General features: G+C 35.4%; 1 protein-coding gene, 1 long non-coding RNA gene and 2 other non-coding genes across 5 annotated transcripts in view; 1 reads left to right on the top strand and 3 right to left on the bottom strand.

Moving 5' to 3' along the window:
* Gad1 (glutamate decarboxylase) overlaps positions 1-25,156 on the bottom strand; it is a 142,734-nt gene extending 117,578 nt beyond the window's left edge. For both annotated transcript variants that reach the window (XM_074186450.1, XM_074186451.1), the window contains exons 1-2: positions 25,016-25,156; positions 20,548-20,879 (exon numbers count right to left, since the gene is read on the bottom strand). In XM_074186450.1, the coding sequence (XP_074042551.1) occupies positions 20,548-20,842 (295 nt within the window). In that variant the 5' untranslated portion in view covers positions 20,843-20,879; positions 25,016-25,156. The remainder of the gene's footprint in view (positions 1-20,547; positions 20,880-25,015) is intronic.
* Positions 1,531-7,516, bottom strand: LOC141487201 (uncharacterized). Its single transcript, XR_012468259.1, has 2 exons — positions 7,371-7,516; positions 1,531-2,657 (listed from the first exon to the last, which is right to left on the bottom strand). It is a non-coding gene; the product is annotated as an uncharacterized lncRNA (long non-coding RNA).
* TRNAH-GUG (transfer RNA histidin (anticodon GUG)) lies at positions 12,066-12,137 on the top strand. The gene has a single exon. It is a non-coding gene; the product is annotated as a tRNA-His (tRNA).
* TRNAK-UUU (transfer RNA lysine (anticodon UUU)) lies at positions 12,459-12,531 on the bottom strand. Its single transcript has one exon. It is a non-coding gene; the product is annotated as a tRNA-Lys (tRNA).
* Positions 25,157-25,973: the final 817 nt, after the last annotated feature.

Raw genomic sequence — 25,973 nt, 5'->3', positions numbered from 1 at the left:
TAACCCGGAATACCAAGACCATTTATGTAACAAGGTCACATAATCATCCTTTGTTTGGGCTAGTACCCGGCTCAACCCAGAGATGACGGTAGTTGTTTGAAAAAACTTTCACTGTATCAGAAAGTACACAATCTATAAAGGAGAATCCCGTGGTGGCCGTGGTAGTGGACTGACGTGCTGATAACGTCCGCCCACAAAGAAGGTACGCGGATGCCTTGTGCTATCGTGGAGCTCCTTTTTGTGTTGTGTTAGTCCATTGTGTTAATTACTGAAATGTGTGAGTGTCTTTGAAAAAAATGATGAATAAAGGGCCCCCTTTATTCACGCCGGTATCAAGGTCGGGTGGTTCGGATCACCACGTAAAGGAGAAGCATTGGTCATATTCGCCTGAGGATAGAAAGCATCCAAAATAGGGCTATAAAGCATATGTTTCAAGTTTGAAGACGCTGTGTTGTTTAGTATTTATTTGGCAGCCATCAATGGCGAACGTTTCCGATGAATTTGTGAAAATGAAGAGAATTGGTCATCGTTATGTGATACAATACTTTCATTTGAAAGTCATCAGCCCAACCAATACAAAAAGTGAACTGGACTCTACTCTGGATGAGTCTGCTCCCTCATTTACAGAATTAAAATATTGGTAGGCAGAGTTTAAACCAGGTCGTTCGAGCTGCCAAAACAAGCATCGCAATGGTCGACTAAATGAGGTGATGACTCCAGAAACGGTAAAGAAAATTCATAAAGCGGTACTAAATAATCGTCGACTAAAAGAGCACGAGCTAGCAGCCTTAGTAGACATTTCAGAATATGCGGTACATCGTATGATGGATGAATGGATGGGCATGGATGGAACATGGGTCCATCACTTTAAACCCGAGGCAAAAGAACAATCAAAACAGTGGAGTCAAACATGAGAACCGACTCCAAAGAAGGCGAAGACCGTTCCATCTGCAGGCAAGGTCATGGCATCAGTTTTTTGGAATGCGCGTGGGATAATTTTCATCGACCATTTTGAAAAATGTAAAACTATCAACGGCGAGTATTATGCGAACTTATAGCAACGTTTGAGTGGAGAAATCAAGCAAAAACGGCAGCATTTGACTAAGAAGACAGTGTTGTTTCATCAAGACAATGCACTAGCTCATTAATCATTTATCGCAATGACCAAAGTTAACGAATTGAAGTTTGAATTGCTACCTCATGCATCCTATTCGCAAGATTTAGCCCCTTCGGATTATTTTCTGTTCCCAAACTTGAAAAAATGGCTCAGTGGTCAAAGACTTTCCAATGTTTCTTATAAAAACGGTATCGAACGTAGCTAGGAATAGTGTATAGAGCTGCAAGGAGATTATTTTGAAAAATATTTTTTTCTCAAAATATTTTTGTTTTTTTTGTTGAACCGGATACTTCTGGTCCACCCCCGTATGAACCTCATCGAATACATTGGTTCCGGCCTGGTTACCTACGTAGGTGGCTGCTAGTTCGTTTAATCCATGTCTTTCTTTTATTTCTATCAGCTTTTTGTGATATTTCAATAAATACTACATGGATCAATAAGTCCCGAGACTAACCCAGAGATGGCGCTCTTAGTAAACCAGTAACCACGTCTTTCTAGAGTACTAACCTTTGCTTGAAACGTGTCGAAATTTTAAGTCGATCGGACCAGAAACAGCTGAGTTATCGAGGTTAGAGTAAAGTCGTTTTGTAGTTTGTTTAAAAAATGGAAAAAACCGAGTTTCGTGTTCTGATAAAACTTCGTTTTTTAATGGGTAAAAACACCGTGCAAGCGAAAGAATGGATTGAAAAATGTTACCCGGACTCTTGTCCATCAAAAGCAACGATTTGTCGGTGGTTTGTCGAGTTTAAACGTGGTCGTACCGACACAAATGACGCAAAACGCTCGGGTAGACCTGTGGAAGCTGTTACACCGGAAAATGTGAGAAAAGTGACAAAAATTGTAATGAAAGATCGTAAAGTGAAGCTCCGTGAGATTGCTGAGATGACACAGATATCATATGGAAGTGTATTTACTATCCTTCATGAAAAATTGAGCATGAAAAAGGTTTTTTCTAAGTGGGTGCCGCGATTGCTTTCGATGAAACAAAAACAGCAACGAGTCGATGATTCAGAAAGCTGTTTATCGCTATTTACTCGCAAAAAAAAAGATTTCTTGCGTCGTTACGTGACCATGGACGAAACATGGATACATCACTACACTCCAGAGTCAAAGCGGCAGTCATCTGAGTGGCGCACAGCTGGCGAAAGCCGTCCGAAACGTCCGAAAACGCAGCAGTCAGCTGGCAAAGTGATGGCGTCAGTTTTTTGGGATGCGCATGGCGTGATTTTCATTGACTACCTCGAAAAAGGTAAATCGATCAACAGTGATTATTATATTGACTTACTGGTACGTTTGAAGGAGGAAATCGCAAAAAAACGACCGCACATGCAGAGAAAAAAAATCCTTTTTCACCAAGACAATGCACCTTGCCTCAGTTCGATGAAAACAATGGCAAAATTAAACGAATTGGGCTTTGATCTGCTTCCCCACCCCCCATACTCACCAGATTTAGCCCCCAGTGACTACTGGCTCTTTGCTGATCTTAAAAAAATGCTCCAGGGAAAAAGATTTGGCTCAAATGAGGAGGTCATCGCTGAAACTGAAACTTATTTTGAAGCGAAAGATACATTTTTTTATAAACATGGTATTGAAAAATTGGAAAAGCGTTGGAACCATTGTATCACCCTAAAAGGAGATTATGTTGATGAATAAAAAAAAAATTTGTAAAAAAATGTTGTTTTCATTGTTAGTCTCGGGACTTATTGATCCATGTGTTACATAGAATTATAGACTCCACTTTGACCACGAACTACGTGCCATCTCTGAAGGCAGGCGTTTTTGACACGACCGTCCTCAGCCGCGATCGGATGAAACAATGGGTGATATGAGGTAGAATAAACTGATTTTTTCTGATAGTCACAAACTGTGAAAACTCTATCTCTCTCTCTCTATGTTTGAGCGATTGGCAAATTGTGTGGGATCCAATGCGATATCACTAATGCCTAAGGTTGTCTCAATCTCACGATAGGTCACATGACGATCTTGCAATATCAGTTCGCGCACAGCATTAATGGTTTTCGATTTTGGACGACCTTCACGAAATTCGTCTTGGAGTGACGAACCACGATTGAATTCACCACGATTGAATTCACCATACCATCTATAAACACTGGTCCTTGATGAAACTTTATCGCCAAAAATCGCCATGCACTGTTGCTGTGTTAATCCACGTCAAAAGTTGTAAAAACTAATCGCACGAAAATGTGCGAACAATTCAATTCCATTTTTGGGCTGAGATGAATCTTTTAAGTGACTGTGAACAACAGAAATAGCACGCGTATGTCAAAACGTTCTGTGTACGTATAACCTCAAAAATGTCCAACTTTACGATGGAGCTGTCAGTTGCCAGATTGCAACACTATGGTTGCTAAATCCCGAAACATAAGAGGCAACCTATCGTACCTCACACTATCAAAGAAAGTGTAACTTCTCACCAATTCAAATTTGAACCAAAAAGATTGATAGAAGAACTTTTCTATAAAATTATAAATAATGGTTGAAAGAAGATACATCAATCTCGTTGTCTTTTATTTTACTGTGTATAATTTTTGTATTTTTGAATATGTATGTATATGAAGCAATATCCCGGATGTAATAGAATATTTTTTGCAATATTAAGAACCTTATTCGTCAAAGTCAACAAGAAAATGAAAAGGATTATCTTACATTCCACGTATAAGCTGACAAGTTTCTGTGGTACCTACTCTCCTATTATTTTGTCAATTCATACAATCGTTTGTAGAATTATTATTATAATTTGCGATAAATTAACATATCTATGATAACTTGTGGTTTCTTATGTGGGTAAAATGAAATTTGACAAATATGAACGGTTTTAATATGAAAGTTTAAGGTGGTTATAAACAGCCGGAAAATGGGTAAAGTTGAGTGATAAAGTATAGGTAATGATTATTTCAAAATGGGTGAAAAGTTTGGCGTTAAAGTCACACAGCTGAATAATCTCATTCAATCAGAAAAATCCTTTGAGAAACGCAGCAGCACTACTGATTTTACACTTGGAAACCACCTCAAAGGAAGAAAAATTTTAAAAACTAACAAATCGTGGTCCACAAAATGCTCGAACTCCAATTCCTGGAGTACAACTGACCTCTCAGATCACAAACTAACTTAGTCATTTTAAACATTTTCGAACCACTAGAAAATCCACATCGGTGAGCCACTGGACCCTCACTCAAACCGCGAAGGGAGCGTTCGGTTTAATTAAAAATCCCTTGGGCCCTTTTTGGACGATTATATTCGAACTATTTGTTACAACGTGCACTTGCTCTCTTGGAATTTCTATTCAGGAAGATTACAACAGCAGATGGCTACGGAATTTTCATTTAAACATATCAAACTGGTGATATTTTTGACTTAAAATTGAGGTACGTTCATGTTATAATTATTTACATGATGAATCGCGGAGTTGAATCTATGGAAACAGGTGCAAGAAAGAAACTGGGCATGTTAGTATAAATTCTAGCTTCAAGAATAGATAGATTCGGAATTTTAAACACTGGTCCTGTGTCTTATACTATGTAATATCTTGACCAGCCACGAGGATGTTCATATAAATCCTTCTGGGTGTTATTGGCCAGACGCAAGGTCATAAAAAATACATACTTATCAGAGTTCAACCAAACGGACAGACAAACATATCAGCCGAAACCTTGAAATCTATAGATTGCAAGTCAAGCAAAATATGGGTTCTCCGTTGAACCAGTGGTGCGGGCAGTTTTGGGGCAGTGTTCATAGAGTCTTTGCCTGGGACAGTGGTTTGGGGGTGTCTCTGACTTCTGAAGATCTTTCTCAACTGCTACTAAAGTCCTCTTCGTGCAGAGGCCTAACTCAAGATTTTTATGGTAATTGCCTCTCATCCAGAATTTGATGTGGAGAAATCTGCATCTGATGACAACAGCTGCCAAATTTAGTTGAGAAAAACAATCAGGGCATAGCGAGACGGTTTTCAAGGGTTGACAAACAAATAAGAGTAAGTCTAGTTGTTACACTGGTGAGCCCAGTCAAAGTTCACGTTACTACACTCTTCTGTTGACCAATGCCAGCTGCTGCTAACCCCATATAGTACATATTACAATTTTTTGCAGTGAGTACTGATGGAAGTTTTCAGAAATGTATCTATAAAGACCCTATATTATTGGTAAATTCCTATTATTGATGAATTCATTTCTCTCACTAATCTGTGTATGAAACAAAACCTTTTCCAGGTAGAAAATTACGTTTATGAACAACAAGAGGGAACGGCTATAGGTAATCCCTTGTCCCCCTACCTGGCAAACCTGTTCATGAGTAAAGAAAAATCAGAGTATTTCCCTAGGATATGACCGAGGTATGTGGATGATGCTTTTGCGATATTCGATAACAACAAATCGACTATTGAAAACTTTGTTTCATTTTTTAATAACAGACTTCCATCAATAAAATTCACGTATGAGTTAGAAAATAAGGGACAACTTCCATTTCTTGACGTTTTGGTAATGAGGAGCCAATGGAGAAATTTGGAATACGATGTATCCAGGAAGGAAACAAGCACGTACAGGTATATTCCTGACAGTTCACATCACTGTGGACGGTAAAAACGTGTTGGGCTGAATTTTCTAGTACATCAATTTTTTATATTTCCTCTTACACATGAGAGGTTCACGCAAGAAACACGGACAATACAGGAAATTGTTGTCAGTAACGGTTTCTCAAGGGGTATTGTAGATGATATTGAAAGGAAGAAAAAGTTTGGGTTAAGAATGAACGAAATCTCGACTTTTAGAAAAGACGAAAACCAAGACAAATATATCTCAGTTCCATAACACCAATATACGAAGAACTTTGGAAAGATTTCCAAGGAACTAGGTATGAAAGTGTATTTAAAACAAGTCATACACTACAGAGCCTTTTAGGAAGTACCAAGGACAAAGTCGAGAATTCGTAAAAGTCTGGAATTTACAAAATTTAATGTAAGGATTGCGGTGCAAAATATTATGGACAGACTAAAAGATCTATCAATATAAGGAACACTTAAGTGTTGGGGTTTATCCCCTTGAGTTTGAACTCCAATTATTCTAAACAAGAAAAACTCCAGTGTTTGCTGTCTGTATTTGTTGTTCACCTTCTTAGACGATTACAACTGAACCTTCGCGGACTGTATCCTATTTTACTCTGATCTGAATCGCATAAAAGTTATCGTTAATACCACTTGAAAATATCTAAAACATGTTGGAGAAATATACCTACATACATAAGGGTGATGCAGTTGTTAGATAACGAAAAACATTCACATATCAATACAAGACAGTCAAAGTTGTCAGATCTTGAACGTCTACACAAAATATAGAAAGTTATAATATTCTGAACACTAAGCACACCTTAAATATGGAAAATCACAAAATACAGCAATCGCCCATCATATTTTCCAACAAAACTATTCCACATACTTCACTTCATAAAGATTAGTTAGACAAGTTAACAACAACAGGCATCTAGATGCCTATGAAAGTGTGAAAATGAGTAAACATATTACCTGATAGTATACTGATAGTATACCTGATAGTATACTATATAGCTTGTTGAAATAATTTTTATTATAATATTTACTTGACTGTTAAATAAGGCAATGTTGTGAGATTAATTTAAGACTAATAGATAAGGCAAAATGTAAAATAATTTGAGATAATTAAGACGTAGGTACCTAGCAGAGGTATCTATGGTATAAATATGGACAATAATGTATGTAAATTAGTTTAATCTTAATCTTAACGGTTTGGTGTTGGAATTAAACTACAGTAATATGCTAGTATTATGTTAATCCAAGTCACAACATTCTCCAGCTCACTCTTATTCGTGTCAAAAATGGTAAAATAATCAACTGATCCAAGTGCGTGGAAAGTAATCCGTCTCTCTTTCTGTTTCCATGTCAATTCTGTGAGGATTGCGATGAAAAAATAATATGTTGGTATATAAGCGGTATATAATAATTCGTTACAAGGAGCATATTCAGTGTTATAGACTCGAGATTATTAGGGAAGATAGCGATTCCAGGAGTAGTTTTTGTCATGCTCTGATGATGTTAACTTGGTTAGCGAAACGCACGTCGAAGGAAAGAATTTTTGTTCTGATGAGTGTGGAATATTTCCACAACAGACGTTTCGAATTCTACTTCCACTGTTTGTAAAAAGGGTAGATTCCTATTGCATCACTTCTGTTATGACAATAATACTCTGTTATGACAAAAAATACTCACTTTTCTTGTATTCTCTTCGATTAATCAAGTCGACAACTCAGATATATCACTAATTTTCAAAGAGTAAATGTCGTCTCTACTTATATTTTGTAGCTTTGTAACCCTTCACAGATTATTCAACACAATCAATTCACATAAACTGCTAGTTTGCCTTTTTATTTTTTATATTTTTTATCAGTGAAACTTGGTATTTCCCTGTGTCTATCAATCATAAACTATGGCGCTTCTCAATCTTATCTCAGATCTGTTGAAACGTGATTAATGCGACCCATCGAACTCTGCAGTATTTTTCTCAAGACATATCCCTATTTTCCCTTATTATTAATAGCGCATTCAAAGCCAAGCTGTATCCCGAGGGACTATTTCCGTTCGCTGGGAATGACGAGAGTAATACCGGTAATACCACACTAAATAAACCAGGGAAGTGGAATTAGCCTTGAAAAATTGCAATGGTTTTCCGTTAGCTTATAACACACTATGAGGGCGTAGGTGTCTCAGATGAGGGGATTTTTTCGAAGAAAATATTTTTCGAAAGTGAACATGTTGTTATTCGATGTAAAAAGTCAGGATAAGCAAATAAACACGAAACATTTTCAGGAACGAGAGTGGTTTTGAATGGGGAATGTTCCTCAATTTGGGTTATTACAGCAAATGCAAGTTTGAACAAAATAAAGTTGAGTTTAATTCATGAGTTTTTCAAATTCACTTCGGAAAGTATTCAAATTGATATTTCAAATGTTGAGTTTTCATTTTTGAAGGGATTTGTTTCTAATTCACATATTGGCAACAGCGCCTATATCAAGTTGAAATAATTTATACGTACCTAGATATTCTACTTTGAAAAAGGAAAATTATCTTTATAAATCAACAATTAAGGCAAAATATAAATTATAGTTCATCACCACCTCCACAAGCCACTTAAACAACAGTTGTTTTGTTATTTGTTTATATAGAGGAAGATAGGTTAGGTGTACGAAATGTCATATGTCATCTTTGTTTGTCTCATACAGGTAACAAATTCATTGTCCTTCATTAGCTATAATCGATGTTGCCAAATGGTGAAATAGAAACGAATCCCTTTAAATGTTGAATGCATTATTTCATTCCTCTTCTTCAAGTATTTAAATAATTTTTCAAAGAAAAAGGTTGAAATGATAAGTTTAAAATGCGTTGTTTTAGAGCTCTTTTATGGAAACTACTTGATTTTCGTCAGGAGGAACATTTCCCATTGAAGTGATTCGTAGAAAACATGATTTTTGAAAATGAACTGATCGAAGTGGCAACCATTCTTGACGTAACGAAACAATCAATTGCCTTTTTTCGATATCTAAAATGAACTATTGATAATTTGGTGTCGGAAAAGTACAACCTTTTAGAAAATTTGCAAAATCAATCTTTTTCTAAAGGATAAAACACAAGCACTACAGGAAAATTCTTGAGGGGCTCTCAAAGCGGTGCCTGTGCCAAAGTAGCGATTCAAATCCAATGTGAACATTTGGAAAAACATTCTTAGGAAGTTTATTTCAGATAAACGCAGTCCTCCAGATGAAAGAGTTCTTGAACAGTAAAGTAAGAGGTGCACTGAGTTGAACCTCAAAACGATGAGCAGCCACAGTCTGTCGCGTATTTTTGATATGTACTGCACTTGGTGGAATAGAATGTGCCAAGTCACTTGAACACCTCCTGTGAAAGTATCTCTAGAAGAGAGACCTTTGTCCGTGATGTTCGCGTGTCCAATCAGGCGAATGGCTCTTTTCTGAATGAAATCCAGCAGCTTCAGGGTATGTTTGGGGTCAAACCTCCATACATGAGAACAATACTCCAAAGAAGGTTTGATCTGAGCTTTATAGAGCATCAAAAGTTGCTGATGTGTGTACAGTTTTCTGGTTCAGAACAGTGTTTCAAGCGTTTGAGAAGCAGCCTTTGCAATTCCAGCGACATGATTGGCCAAGACATATTGTTGTCCATTTTAACCCCCAACAAACTCATCGAAGCAGAAAGCGGAATTGTCTGATCTGACATTATTATATCCGGTTCGGAATAATAAATCTTCTTGGAGAATACCGATGCCTGGGTTTTTGTGGCATTGAATTGAACCTGGTTACTTTCACCCCAATTAGAAATCACTTCTATATCCTCATTAAGATATGCAACCTCCTGCTGCCGGTGAAGATGTGCCTCCGTAGCCGATGGCCTGAAATCCAAATGAAATGACGAGATATGTTCTTGTGTTTTATCCTTGAAACATCGTAGATTAATACAATGAAAACAAGTTTTCAACAGATCGCCATAGATTAGTTACAAACTGACCTATTTATTTGCATTAAGAATGCCTCATTACCCCGGTAGTATGCCTATGGTGAGGTTTTCTTCCGTATCTCAGGGTATTAGGATATATCTCCGAGAGATTTCCTGAAGAAAAATGGAAATGGGTTTATGGAACGTCTTAGATTCAGAGCCGTATGAGAACTGGATTCGAGGGAATGCAGTTCGCAAGAATGATTAATGAATGGTATGAAAAATATCGAAAAAACATTTAGAAGCAGTTATGTTATTGGAGAGAAAAATGTTTTCTGCATGTCACGAATGAATTCTCATGAAACTTTAAATATATGAGTATAGAGTATAGAAAAATGGAAAAGTTAGTACAGATATATTCATAAAATTGCTGAAAAGTAGTTTTCTCACTTCATGAGATTCACCTAGAGATTGGGAGCTTTTCTTGTAAGAAAAATTTTGTGCGGATCAAAACTCTTTCATGGATACCTGTCTGTGTTTGATAACTATTCCAATTCCATAAAAGGATCAAACACAGAAAATGCAAATGCAATACTTGATTTTTTAGAGCACACAGTAAAAGCCATGGACGAATCAACGAAGTGCTTGGCGGCCTTCCTTGATCTCGCCAAAGCTTTCGATACCGTTTCCCATAGCAAACTTCTTGATAAACTGACAAAATATGGTATACACGGCTCAGTACTTTTGAGGAATTATTTATCTGGGAGATACCAAGTAGTGAAAATTGAAAAAGAAATTAACTCAGAGTTGAAGGTCGAAATAGGAGTACCACAAGAAACGGTATTGGGTCCGATATTGTTTCGTGTTTATATAAACAGTATCGCTAATTATCACAGGTAAGAAATGGAAAGAAGAGAAATAAAAAGCGAAGTCGTATTTGAAAAAAGTATTATTATAGTTAATCCACAATTCACTGAGTTCGAATATCACGAAAACCAAATACATAACTTTCTCCCCATTCATAGTTGATCAACCATCCCAATTTATTCTTAAAATATATACTTCCGCTTGTGATAACGATACATGCAGTTGTTCGATTTTAGAAAAAACATTTTCGATAGAATACTTAGGTATTATAAAAGACCAAGATATACGCTGGTGTGAACACATATGTCATGCGACAAAAAGGATAACAGCCTTAAGTCACACATTTTATATCCTGAGAGACATTCTCTCAAGAAAAAACGTACAACAGTCTCGCTGAATCAATCATCAGATACTGCATAGTCGCATGGGGTGATGCTTTTATTATCACATTACAATCTTTACAGACAGCACAAAACATCTTGATTAGGATCATACTGAAAAAAAAAGATTAACTCTATTACTCTATGAAGATACCAACCTGCTCAATATAAAAACACTCTTCATTTATCAATCATTACTACGAATGTATAGTACGCATAAAAAATTCACGTTGAAAACAACAAGGATGATCAGGTCTACTCTCAACAATAACCTCCAAGTTCACTCTTTCAAAAAATATTTATCCCAAAGATCATTTATGTATTTCGGTCCAAAATTTTTCAACCTTATTCCACCCGACCTTAGAGAAATAAAAAATCCCAAAACTTTCAAAATACAAGTGAAAAAATTTATATGACTCAACCTCGATAAATACTCTACCTCAGCTTTTTCTAAATTTCCATTGGAAATGTCTAGAAGATTACTCATTGGATATCCAGTAGGATATCGTATTGATAGAAAATTTGTGCCAACCGCTGAATTCACTAGATGAATATAATCTTGGTCATTTAATAACCTTAAGTATACTTGAGGTTATTCAATATATTGAAGAATTAATAAATAAATGACTTATTCCATTGGAAAGAATAATAAGTGATTTTGAATAGAAAAAAGTCGTGAAGAAACACTTGCAGGTGAAAACTTTGAAATGAAAGCTACGAAGGGGCTATATATGACGAAGAGCGAGTATTATTTTACAATTTATTTACAAAGATCTCATTTATGGGTCCACAAAAACAGCACGAGTGGTGCCAGCACTTCAAAGGGTTTTCTCTACGACTTTTGTGCCAATCAGACTGCTTCTTTTTTCTATATGAGCTATCCTTGCTAGCCCCTGGATTATAGGAATAGGATTATTTACTCTCAGTGATGAATAGCAAAAGTTACTTGATCTGTTTTGATCTTCAGTTCCTCTTTTTTTCTTTTTACGCTACTCTCCCCTACTCTACTTACCAATAAGTAAATTATTGAAATAGAAGCAAGACAATTACCGTTTTCACAGATTTTTTGCTGAGTCAATTTGTTCTGCTATCCTGGTATGAACAAGGAATTACATAAATTGAAATAACATTTCAAAGTAAAAGTTAATCTGGTGTGACACATTGTATTCTGAATATTTATTTTTCAATTAAACTTTCAACGTCTCCGATAGCCGTGATCGTCTAGTGGTTAGGACCCCACGTTGTGGCCGTGGTAACCCAGGTTCGAATCCTGGTCACGGCAATGTGAAAACATTGTCACGGAGGAGACTTTTTTTATTTAATTTTTTTTAAGTTTCTAAAACATTTGGCTGGAAATTGTTGAATCCAATGATGTTCAGATTCACTACCAGAAATATTTTGCACAAAACTATTTTTATTGAAGAAATCTCTTCTGAAAAATATTCTTTTTCCAATTAAAGGAACTAACAATATTGAAAGACGACATATAGAACTCCTCAAAGTACTGATTTTTGCCTCGCTTTGTTTTCCTCAAATGTTATTTTATGGTAAAATTTATTCCAAAGTCGAGCAATGTTGTGTTATGAAAAATTAATAAAAAAGACGCCCGAGCAGGGACTTGAACCCTGGACCCTTGGATTAAAAGTCCAATGCTCTACCGACTGAGCTACCCGGGCTGATACTAAGAATTGAAGTGATATGGTATTCAACTCAAAAAATATTCTGAAACAAATTCATTTTTGAAAATTACAACTTGATAATTGTATGAAAACTATTTTACGGGTTTTCTGACCGTGGTCTGCAGGTTTTTATGCCTGACGCGTCGTCTACTGCTGTGGTAGAGCCAAAAAACCAGTAAAATGTATTTCACACATGTGTTCAAGTAAAAACTAAATGAGAATTTAAGCATTAGCAATTGGGTAATACAAATAAGATCAATTTCTCACACATTCGATGGTTCAGAAATATCAATTTGTTTCGGACAATTTGGAAACGATTACAAAAGATTATCAATCACAACTATAACCGATGGAAAATCTACAACACTATAAATAAACTTACACAACCACAACCCGAGTGTGGAATATTCTTCATAAATCACATTTTTTCTTTCATGAGTGAAATGATTATTAGATGAAATGGATTCAATTTCAAAAAATCTCCGAAATACGAATATTCGGCACAAGAAAGAAGCATATGAATGAAAAAGTTGTGAATATATATCTTTTTCTGATGAACTATATTATTTTATACAATAATAAATTGAGAATTTGTCGTTTCTGATCATTTGTTTTTATTTAGTCTGGTAACATTACTTGGCGTTCAGCTGGTATCGCGGGGAATCCCCGGTCAGATACCTCGGGACTTCCCCTTAATAGAAATCCAATCAAAGTATCACATGCAGACGCGGTCTCGCTTTATGTTCCTATATTTTTAAAAGTATTTGAAGTGAGAATGAATAATTGTGTTACCGAGTTTTAAAACGATAATACGTGTTCAATAAGTTAAATTTCATATTTAAAAATGATGTCAATATTATTTATTTTATATCCTCGATTTTTTGTGTAAAATCTACCTTTTTTTTTATTTCCATATACGTATTATAATGTATTGAACATATATTACGTTAGTGAAATACTACAGTAGGTAATATACAAAGTAATATTTTTATATATCATATTCATCCAATTTTCTTTTAAAGGAAGTAGTCCACTTCTTATGAGTTAATTATTCTTGCGGATAGAAACAAGTACCTTCAGAAGTTACAATATTGGGACATTTTTCATAATTTATCAATCATGTCAGGCTTAGGCACTAAGAGAGATAGAGATAGAGAGAGAAAATGGGAATCTGATTCAGCAAAAGGAAAAAAGAAAATTTGTGTTTCTTCAGTTAAAGTAAAGTCAGTAAAATAACCGCAGTGTCAGTGACTTTGACTGGGGTTTCAATACGGCGACCTAGACATGATGTTTTTCATTAGTTTTGAGTTGTTTTTTTATTTTTAGTTTTGTTGTTGGTTGTTCCGAAAAAGTACATAAATAAAAGTGTTAAGGGTTTCTCAATTATTTTTTTTATTTCAAGTGTTGTTTTTAATGTATAAGCCCTTCTTCTTGCACTATCAGAGGGCCTCGGGAAATCTACATAGCCCACATTGAATTTAGGTCTTGCACCGCCACTGGTCCTAGCGATACATAAAATATATGAAAAATTACTCAGAGTGCGTTCTTTGGATAGCAGTGAATCCGCTTACAAAGTAGAATATCAACCTTTGTCTCTAAATTCGTTATCAGCTTTGGAAACAGCATCACAAGATGATACAAGGATATAAAACGTACATATATCAGATATCAATGACAATTAAACAGAATCCACCATAATCCACTTTTGTATATCTAACAAAACAGTAAATCCCCAGAAGGCTTTGAGACGATTAAATAAACTGGATATAGTCACAGGTGCAATCGACTAAATTGCCCATTGATAGAGATTTCAGCTGTCTCATTAATCATTCACATTCCCAGGCGAGATACACCATATGATACTGTGAATTTCTATGTTCAGGCACGAATAGGGTTGCCTCATTTGTGTTTTTTGCATATTCTCATTTGTTTTGGAATAACAGTTGACGTTATGATGAAGGCAGCATTTGATATAGTTTAATAAATCAACCGTTTTGACATTCTCAAGTTGATAACTAGTTTGACAATTTTCCTTCTCGCGTTTCCAATAGAAGTACATTCTTGAGATGTGATGATATATTTTCAGAAATAGTTCTAGAGTGCCGCCAAAGGATCCAGTCTCTCGCAGCGTATAATAAAAAAAATGCTGCATTACTTCTAATCAAAAATATCGCTAACGATTATCATTGCGTCACCTGCCACCAAAAGACCAACCAAGAGTTTCCCCCCGTTTCTGACCTACCTCCCATTATTATCATTTTAAACAATGGTCGTTTGTTCTCTAGATGGAACCCCCTTTATTAAAAGCCTGGCAAAGAAAACAATAGAAGAGACGATGCAGAAATAATTTGGGAAACAATCGACTGTTTTGCTAAAGACCTGCTGATGTTCCACAAAATTTCAAAGTTAGAATAAACGAGTTTATGAAAATGGAGGTTTTGTAGAGAGAGCACTTTAATCATCTCTGATGACACTCAAAGAAAACTTGAGAAAGAAATTTAGAAAAAAAAGGATCTCTACTGGAAGACATAAGAAGATCATTTACAACGAATATCTTGACATGTTGATGTGATATCTTTTTACGAGCTTTAATTCAGTGGAAGCTATTTTCCGGGCTTTTTGGCCGTGGTCTGCAGATGTTTATGACTGAAGTTTTGTCTACTACTGCGGTAGAATAATCTAAGGCGATGTGGTCGCAGTGTCTGAGTTGGTTCCCGTTCTGGCAAATACGATGCTGATATTTGACTCTGATCTATATTATTTTTAGTGGGCGTAGTTTGGTTTCTCCTAATTGGATTACCCGACCTTGTTTGTGTACCTGTGAGGACTGGTAGAAATATTTCATTGACATTCATTGTATATTACTGGAGTTTTTTCCCAACACCAAACCGTTATTTTAACACCTCCCCACGTGTTTTGATCACCAAGTGAGATCATCTTCAAGAGGATGACCAGCTTGATCTTCTTCTTGAAGATGATCAATTGGTGATCGAAACACGGGTCGAGGTGTTAAAATAACGCTTTGGTGTTGGTAAAAACTCCAGTAATATTCATTACTATACCAAAGGTTCCAAACACTGCAGAAAAAGGACATTCATTGCCTGTTCTTTTCCATTGAAATGTCAATTTCAATTTCCAGGGCTTTTCATGATGAGCGTTAATTAGCCGTTTCTGGCAAACTATTCAACGGATCAACCTGAAAATTCCACAGTATGCATAAGTCAATATGACCTACACGCCTAAAATATTTTAGATGAAGCGGCGTTGTCGCTTCTACTATAAAGTGACGGCTTCTTTGATTTTTCAAATGGAACACCCCGTATATAATATCATATTATGATCCATTATCACTTTGTTAACAAATTCATATACTATTTTCCGATACCTATCTATTACCGTTTAAAAGATATAAATTAATTTCGATATTTTTTTTACCAAACATGAACTTTTATAAATGCTGATAATCTTGAACTCTCTTGCACTAAAACGATCAAATTTGAAATGGAGTGGAGTGATACTATGAGGATCTTCACTCCGAGTGATATTTTCATTTGCCTCATATAGGGTCTTCAAAAAATTCAGATACTTTGATCTCATGAAAAAATGGGTGGAACTCAATTTTTTCAAATGGAACACCCTGTATATTTCAACATTTTTGAGCTCTACATCCAATTTTATATTAACTTTGTTCAGATAATACTATTTCTATTTTGAACCGTTTTCGAAATAAACTGTTTCGAACGGAAATTGACATGGTTTCCTTGTTCATCACTCATTTTTGTAAAACAGATTTCGTTTGATGTTTCTCAATTAGTCACAGATATTACAATGAAAATATAATTATTAAAATACTCCTCAACAATCGAATGAAACTTCTCTTCAAACAATAGTTTTTTAACGCTGAAACACGAACTGAAAATAATAAACCCATAAATTAATGAGTTAATTTAATCGTCAGTGTATTTCAGAATATGTTCAAACACATCTCCACCTCTACTTAAACAAACATGTAATCTCTTCAAAAGATTGTCAAACTATTGAAAGCAGTTGTAACTCTCGATTTCATATCTTCCATTGTTGTTATTGGGTAGAGTAAACCATATTTTTAATGAAACCCCTCAAGAAATAATCTAATGGATTGCCATCTGGTGTTCTAGGAGGCCAACGAAAAGGTTCATTATTACCAATCCATCTGTCTTCGGAGATTTCGGTTAAAGCTTCGCTGACTGAATGAGAATTATGGGGTGGAGCACCATCCATTTGGTACCATACACGTTCTCTTCCTGGTCTATTATTTAAAATCATTTGAATTTCATTCCTCAGTAAATCTTCATATTTTGATGCATTCAAATTATCATCATAAAACTCGATATAAAAAATTGACTCATTCTTTATGGCACAAAATACATTGAATTGTCATCTTTCTTGAAAACCCCTTTGTCGGACAACATGGGGATTTTCTGGCGCCCAATAATGACTGTTGTGTCTATTGAAAACTACATTTTTTGTGAACTTGGCCTCATCTGTCCATATGATATTGTCAAGGAAATGTTCACCCTCTTGAGTCTTGACAAGTAACCATCCAAAGAATACCACTCTACGAGGTAAATCAGTCTCTTGCAAATGTTGGACACAGTAGAACTTATAGGGATGCCATTTATGCTTATTAAGAATTCGACAAATTGTCACTTATGGTATACCTATCTCCCTTTCAGCCTCATGCAGAGAAGCATTTGGAAATGCATGAAAGTATCCCAAAACTGTTATACCATTGTCATCATCATCCACTTTAGTCTTCTTACGAATGATTTTTGGACGGAAGGTTCCATTCAACCTACAGTTTTTTGGTAGTTGATTTATCACATTATTTATTATTCGGCTTCGGAAGTTGTGGATATCTTTCATGAAATACTCGGCATGTTCTACTTGCAATTCTATTGCACTCACCATAAATTATTAATAAATTCAAGCACACTATTAAAAAATATTAATGTGTACTGTTGAACGTTAGAGACCAATACCTCAATGTATACAAATTGTAACTTTTTGTAAGGTAGGTACATACCAATTTCGAATTGACTGATCTGAGACAGTTAAAAAACTGGATCAAAAAGAAATATTACTGAGTTAAGAAAAAATGTTGAATATCCAAAATAAGTGATGAATTCAAAAAAACGAGCAAGAAAACCACGTCAGTTTCCGTTTGAAATAGTTTATCTCGAAAACGGTTCAAAATAGAAATAGTATTATCTGAACAAAGTTGATCTGAAATTGGATGTAGAGCTCAAACGTGAGCCAAGATTGGCTCACGTTTATTCACCCTTCGAAGCTTGATAGCAAACATTTGTTGGACTACAGTAGGGATGAACAGGCCTTCTAATAGACCTTCTAACAGGCCTTCTTACAGGTCACTGTCATTTGATGCATATGCAGAGACTCGGACTGTCGGAAGACAGTGTGTGTCGCCTCTGTTTTGAAAATGATGAAACAGCAAAGCACATACTTTGTGCTTGCCCCGCTATGGAGTAAATCAGGTTTTTAGAGTTTGGCAAAGCCGTACTCTTGCCAACTGACCTGAAAGACCACTTACAATACAAACTAATCGGCTTCGTTAAGAAGCTGGGTTCATTTGGTCGAGTGTTTTTTCCTAACACTAAATCGTTATTTTTTACACCTCGACACGTGTTTCGATCACCAGGTGATCATCTTGAAGAGGAAGATCAAGAGGAAGAAAAAACTCCAGTAATATCCATTTTTTTATTCGCTATATTATCTGAATTGATTTTCTTTGGACAACTGACATGATAAATGAGCGTTTGACAACCAAATTTATTAATACTCAATTATAATAAATAAAAAAATTGTATGTCACTTTTTTATATATAGCTGTTTCAATAATTCTTTTCTGCTTCAGAAAAAAAAATATAACGTTGGTCAATATTTGTTTATAACAAATTGTTAAACTAATAAACAAATAAATGATAAATAAAACATTCTTTTTGCCAAAGTGAAAAATATGATTTTTGAAAGCAAAATTATTTCTTAACTAATTATTCATTCAATCGAATATAAAAATATTGATTTTAAACAATTGAAAATCAAAATTAAGGAAACATTTTTTCTGAAAGATCATAATTATCTCTAGACAACAGAATAGCAAAAAATTTTTTAAAAATATTGAATTTTTCTATTTGTTTGAAACAATGTAATAAACAAATTACGTAAAAAATTCATATCCTATGTTAATAACTGTCACTGTTTAATGTGAAAACAGACATAGCTTAATATCAATTGAAAAAAAAATTGTCAATAATTTTTAGATATTTCATTTTGCAATAGTTATAAAAAATCATAATTAACAAATTAATACATTTTTATGAACTTTCATCGCAGGATCCTATGGTGTATATATGCCAAAAGGACTCCACGAAGTTTAAAATTTATAGGCCAATTATTCAAACCTTTCATCCCATTATTTATGCTAACGGAAATTGGGAAAAAATTTGTTAGTTAACAATTGAATAACTTTTTGAAAAGGTGATGAAACTTTTTTTTCTACGGGACTTGATTCATTCGAGTGTTAAGAAGATACTAGATTTTTTCAAATTTTTAAAATGACATTTTATGTTATAAAAAAATTATTTCTTTTTATAAACTCTCTTTAGCGGCAACGCGCGCATGCCGTAACAGCCGGGCGGAACCCTATTTTCAACGTCAAATTAAAATTACAAATAATGGAGATTTTCGGGAGTCGGAACTTTTTTATCGGAAATTTTCTCCTCTTTAACGAGCTTTTTTCAAAATTGCTCAAATAATGATATATTTTGAGTTATTAACGAAAAACTAAATACCATTTTTTTTAAATCTTATTTTGTTAATAACAATTGCAATTTTATACCTGCACCAAAATCCTTCAAAAACATTTTTCTAGAGGTGATTCCGAATCGTATGAGCTATCACTCATATTTTTAGGATCTTCATCTCTATTTTTCATGTTTTTGAACTTGTTGATTAGACTAAGACTCGAAAACATAATTTGGGTGAGACAGAATGAGGCCGACAATTTCATTTTTTCATTCATTATATTATTTGATTGAGTCAATGACGTGGATTCACTGATATGTTACCACACTTTTTTGCATATGATTTTTTTGACAAATCAACTGTGATTTCTCATTGATCTTCAGAACTTTATTTGTTTCAAATATTGTATCTGAAGTGGAGATATCAACTTTGGTTAACTCGAAAGCTCTGATATATGAATCCAGTATTACTACGACTCGGTAAAAGAAGTTGCATAAATGAAATTGATATCAAGATTGCTGAATTGGTTTTCCTATCAATAGAATTATAGTTTGTGGATTACTACAAAACAAATGAAATAATAAATGGTCACAATTTGAAACCTTCCTTGACAATCTAAAGGCTGAACTTGGAGAAAAACGGTCACATTTGCAGAAAAAGAAAATCCTGTTTCACCAAGACCACACGCCGTCTCACGCATCAGCGATTGCCATGGTGAAAATCCACGAATTACGGTTTGACCTGCTTGACCATCCGCCTTACACATCAGACCTAGCCCCAAGCAGCTTTTTTTTTGTTCCCCCGTCTGAAAATTGGGCTCGGAGGACACAGATTTTCGTCAAATGAAGAGGCAATCACTTTCGTGGGCAATTGTTTGCAGAAAAAATCGTCAAGTACTATTTGTACGGGTTACAGAGTTCGCAAGACAGAAAAAATGAACTTGTATCTTTGTTAAGTTGCGAAATTTTCGAACCACCCTCGTCTTTCTTGAAAAGCTAAAAATACTCCTCGGAACTTTCCCCGTTTTTCAATGTTTCATATTATTTTATGGGAGAAAGAATATTGTTAATAATAACCTGGAAACGAGTATAACCTTCAGAGTCCCTTTAATTAATATCTGGGCCTCGCCCTTTCCGATCCTCTCCGAAAACTGGGCAAATGAAAATTTAGTGAGCTTAGAAAACTACAGATACTGAAAAAGTCACTCACCGTTGTACTTGAGGTTACCGGTCGCGGCACTTAACTTGTAATTCGAGGAATTCGTAGCCATGGCGGAAACAGCAGCTTCTGGAATCTGCGTGGCGTCTAAAGCTCGGATGGAGAGCCCTGCCAAAAGGTCACAACTAGGTGACCCAATTCGCGGCGGGCGCGCGCACTGTGACGTCAACGTGGGAGGCTCGTCTCCAAGGGTGGAGCCAGTCCAAGGGTTGAGCTCTTCGCAGTGTCGGCCCTTTGGCAACGAGCGATTATTGTTCGAAACTGTTGAAGTTTTAACGAATTCCATAAATTTTCACTTGGCGTGGCTGGTAATAAAGCACCCTCTGGAACGAGCAACAGGAAAATTGGGTTTTTCGTATCATATGATTACAGCATTGTTGGTTTTTTTGGCGAAAGGATTTGGGCAAAATAGTTATTATAAGTTGAGCCTCCCCTGTTTAGCGAATAGAAACCCATTCTCTGACGTAGTTAAAGCATTTTCCCACACCTTTGTCTCGTTTCAAAGATTCAGAAGTCCTAAATCAACGTATGTCATCTACTGAAAACACTTTCCATCCACTATGTTTGAAGAAAACTCATCTCCTCGATAAATAATAATCATTCTTTGGTCGAAGGGAATATAACCAGCCATTTTTCCCATGATTTCATCGAGGATATCAAAGATATAAGATTTGAGAGGTGTAAGATTTTATAAATTGATGCATGTACCTACGTGGTAGGAGATCTTCATGAAATATGAGAAATGAAACTTTCTATGTTTTTATACCATTTGTATTTGTAACCAACATTGCTGCAATTTCGTCCTATGAGAACAATCATCTCCTACCACGTAGTAACGGCTACATCCATCAATTTATTGAAAGAAGCAAGTACAGCTAGACAAGTCACATACTACTTTGAACTGAAAATGAAGTATCATCGCAGAACTTATGGTTCAAGAAGAAAAATTACCCCGAAATACAAAAACACTGTTCTCAAAAAGGAAGAATCTTCAAGAGTATCTGAATTCATAGTTTCACCCAATAAGTCGTTGATATACAGTAAAATGAGGCTTAGGGACAATATGGATCCCTGGGGAACATCAGCGCTGATGGTGAAAATATTCGAGAGATACCCATCGATGGCCTCTTGAAGAGAACATTTTTTCAAGAAGTTGGAGAGCCATACACAAAAAAATGATCCATAGCCAAAGCCATAGCTTCAAAGTTTGGCTAGCAACCCTTTATGCCCCCTACGGTCAAATACTTTAGAAATCTCAAACACTACGGCTCTTGACTCTCGATTGCGTTATTCCCAATATAATAATAATAATAATATACTTTATTGTCATTAAGAATAAATCTTGTGGAGAAAGCTTGTGAAAAGTATATACAAATGTAAGTATAGAAATATAAAATGTGAATATAAAAACACTTACAAAAAACCAAAGTTAGAACATACACTATAGTTCAATATTGAAATTTTGTCTCAACATGGTTGTGTACAGATTTGTTCAAAAATATCATCAACACCTAAATAATAGACTTATAAACATATACAGTGTCACACATAAAGTCCGCATCAAATGGGATTTTTTTTGTTCATCACTTCAAGCAACTTTTGATATCTTCATTAGGTTGTGCTTCAAAAATGATGCCAAATGACATGCATATGACCGATCAAGTGATTTTTCTTCCCTGTCAAATTTGACATTTTTTCCAAAAAATGTTCAGAAAAGCAGTTATTGCTCGAAATTTAGAAAATCGGTAAAGAGAAAAGATGATTGTTTTTTAATTTTTACCCATATACCAATTTTTAGCTCTCTAGTACAAATTCAGTTTTTCGAAAATTTGACATTTACCGATTTCTCAAATTTAGCCAAACCTCAACAAAGTTATTGCTTTATGCCTAACTTATCTTTCCAACGCATTTTTATTACCAATTGCAATTCTAAATACAACTTATTTCGCAAAAATTTAAAACACCAGAAAAAATTATGCCAAAAATGACGCAAAGTTGATACAGTTTTTAAAAACAGATAAATATTTCACTTCATTTCTACTTTTTGCGAAATAGCTTGATACATAAGCATAATTAAAAAACAATATCAATGAAAAGTCAATAATTTATTCTTTACTGCACTTTTCAAACAGTTAAACTTTGATTTACTAATTACGAATGAAGAATATCCTGAAAGGGATACAGACTATGTCCTCCTACTCCACAATTTCGGTTTCTTGTCTCTGAACTCACGTTGAATATTGTGAAGCATTATATTTCTCTATAACTAAATCGAAAAAAAGTTATATGTGGAGATTTATTGTATCAAATTCATTTTTCTATTCCCCAGTTTTAGTTCAAGATACCACTGTATCTGTATCTGTAGAGTGAGGAGGGTGAGTGTGTGCCCACGGTACTTAGGCCTCATGTGATCCATTGTACATCTTCCCAAAGAGTTGTCCTCATAGTTTATCGTCCATCCTGTCCTTTCCAGGAAGGTGAACAGGTCACTTTATATAGGCAGGTGTATGCCAAGACTCGCCGAACACACACTCTCTTATTGACGATAACTCAGGACATCAGCATAGGACATGCCTGATAATCTCATCTTCCTGTTCACATATCCAGCATAGAGGTGTGTCCACTAGCCCCATTTTGTGGAGGTGTTTTCTTAGTTGACAGTGGCCAGTTAGAAAACCTACTGTTAGGCGTAGATTTTTCCTGGTCATCGCCAGATATTTCTTCGGCGCCAGCTTCCCAGGCAAGATTGTATCCTTTGATTTCATCCCATCGCTTAAGGGATTGGGCATGGGTGTGAAGTTTGGCTAGTTCCGCTATTGTCGAAGTCATCAGACCGTAGGTGCCACTGGGTCCTAAAATTCTTAGTTCAGCCGCTTCCTTGGCTAAAGAGTCGGCAATGCGATTACCTTCACTCCTGTCATGCCCTTTAATCCACCTCAGCATAATGTTTAGCTTTGGCTAAATCTTGGTGACAGTCTAGTTCTAGCCCTGAAGTAACACGTTATCTGTTCAAGGCTAATAAGGCTCGTCTGGTATCAGTGCAGATTGTTTTGCCAGAAATTCATTTCCTGGTTACTTCTTGCGTGGCAATTGAGATACCAGCCAGTTCTGTTTGAACCACGCTAGTATTTGTTCCTATTCCCCACCTAATCCTTATCCTTAGCCTTTTTTTGGTTTTTGAGCCGTCTGTATATATACGTAATGCATTCGTAGCATCTGACTCTGTGTTCTGTTTTATTTGTATTTTGTTGAGTTTACTAAACATAAACCTGAGTTCAATTGCATCCCTGGTTGCCTGCAGCAGAGGTTGCGCAGTAAGCGCTTCTCGCCATAGGCTCAGCCTCAATTGACCCATTCCTACTTCGAAGTTTACACCAGTCGTGCGCAATCGTAACATGACCATTACCGCAACCTACTTAACGTACAGGTCCAGAGGGGTCAGACCAGTAATTAATTCCTTTTTCGCGGTTGGTGTTCTCATGGCTTCTGTGATGTTCAAACAAGCCAATTGCTGAATTTGATTTACTTTTTGGATGGCCATTGCTTATACTCCACTGTCCTCCGACATTGCTCATAAGCCACATATGATCTTTTTGCTCCACTCTGTTTAAAATCTGTTTAAAATCTGTTTTTCCGTTAACCAGCTGTCGCACCCCTACGAACGACAACCCTCAGAAGTCGAAACTTGTGCGAGCCAAGGATTAACGAGGTCTTACCTTTTAACGTGTGATTCCTAACACGGGTTGTCGGTAGCAAGTGAAGATCGATCGTTCAGACTAGGGCTTGAACCACCGACCAACACGGCAGTCAATTCGAATGAGTGAACAAAGCACCCACGCCGAACCGCTTGGCTACCGACTGTAGGTGAGAGTTCCATGTTAACTTCCTGTTGAGGATAGTACCAAGGTATTTTACCTCTTCAGAGGAGTTTAGCTTGCTTTTGAAGACTTCGGGAGGTTTTAAGCCCGATAAACTTCTTTTTCTGGTGAAAAGGATCATCTCAGTCTTCTTGGGATTGATCGACAGTGATTCAAGATACCACATAACTTTTTATTGTGATAACTATTAAACAATGGTCCTACGAAGATCTCCTGTCATTTTGATATGTCAAAACTTCATGCCAAGGCTGTGACTTATTCTTTTGTTCACTCTTCTAGAAAGCTGATATAGTGTCTAAATTCGGTTCATAATTTTGAAAGTATAATATCAATCACAATGATCACATAAATAGAACTTAGTTTTTTTCAACTACATTCTTTTTTATGTATACCATTATTACGCATATTTGTAATTCAGATAATAGTAATAAATTATTTATTATTTGTTCTAAGTTGCGTGCTTATATACTAGACCTTAGAATGTCGTGTAGTTGGGTGTTTGTGTCCGTTGGAAATAAATGACTATCTGCCTATCATTCTATCCATAAAATATTCTTTGTATATTAATGGTCATAACTTACCGAAATGTCAACTTCCATGATCACCTGGATTAGATAATAATAAATAGACCAAGACGATTAAATTCAAACTGTCATAGGTTCCAACAAGTCTGATTGACCTTTTTAAGTGTTACTAGTACCGAGTTTGCATGAAGATATTAATGAACTGGTAAATTCATAACTAACGCGGTCATTGCGAATAATCTTAATTTAGATCGTTATATAAACAGGGTGACCAATGTTAGAGATCTCAAGACAATACAAATAAATAATTTGATGTTAAAGATAAATTGATGGACGTAGCCGTTACTACGTGGTAGGAGATCATAATGAAAAGAGAAATGAAAATTTCTATGTTTTCTACCACTTTTATTTGTAACTAACGTTACTGCAGTTTCGTCCTATATGGACATTCTCAAACATATATATATATATATATATATATATATATATATATATATATATATATATATATATATATATATATATATATATATTTATATATAATAGGTAATAATAGGTATAATATATATAATGAGGTAATAGGTATAATCATTCTATTTTCAAGTTTTTTTCAATTCAAAATCATTCAATTCCTTCATCAATCTTATACATTTGTATGGAAAATTATCAGATATAAGTGCTCAACCCAAATTCCAACTTGTTATGGACTGACCACAAATTTCACAAAAATCTGTTTAGAAAGTTTTATCAACTGTTTATTTTCCAATAAAACATATGGTTCTTTCAAGTGGGTCATTTGAAAATGAATTTTCAACTTCTCTCATTGAAAATAGAGTTTAACTGAAAAGTCTACCCTCATATAACTTCCATTCTGAACTGTCAGTTTGATTCATTGGGCTATAAATAATTTCATTACTATTTCCTCAGTTTGCTGGAGTTTTCATCGTTACTTAATCTGAACTTCTTATTAAACTTCGAAAGATGGGAACTCAAATAAGTTTGGAAGTTATTGGAA

This window comes from Leptinotarsa decemlineata, unplaced genomic scaffold (assembly GCF_025532065.1).
Source record: "Leptinotarsa decemlineata unplaced genomic scaffold, Ldec_3_MD MMD2_tig00078422_RagTag_RagTag, whole genome shotgun sequence".
NCBI classification, from domain to species: domain Eukaryota; kingdom Metazoa; phylum Arthropoda; class Insecta; order Coleoptera; family Chrysomelidae; genus Leptinotarsa; species Leptinotarsa decemlineata.
Note: the sequence above shows the minus strand (reverse complement) of the source record. Positions and strands in the feature narration are given on the sequence as shown.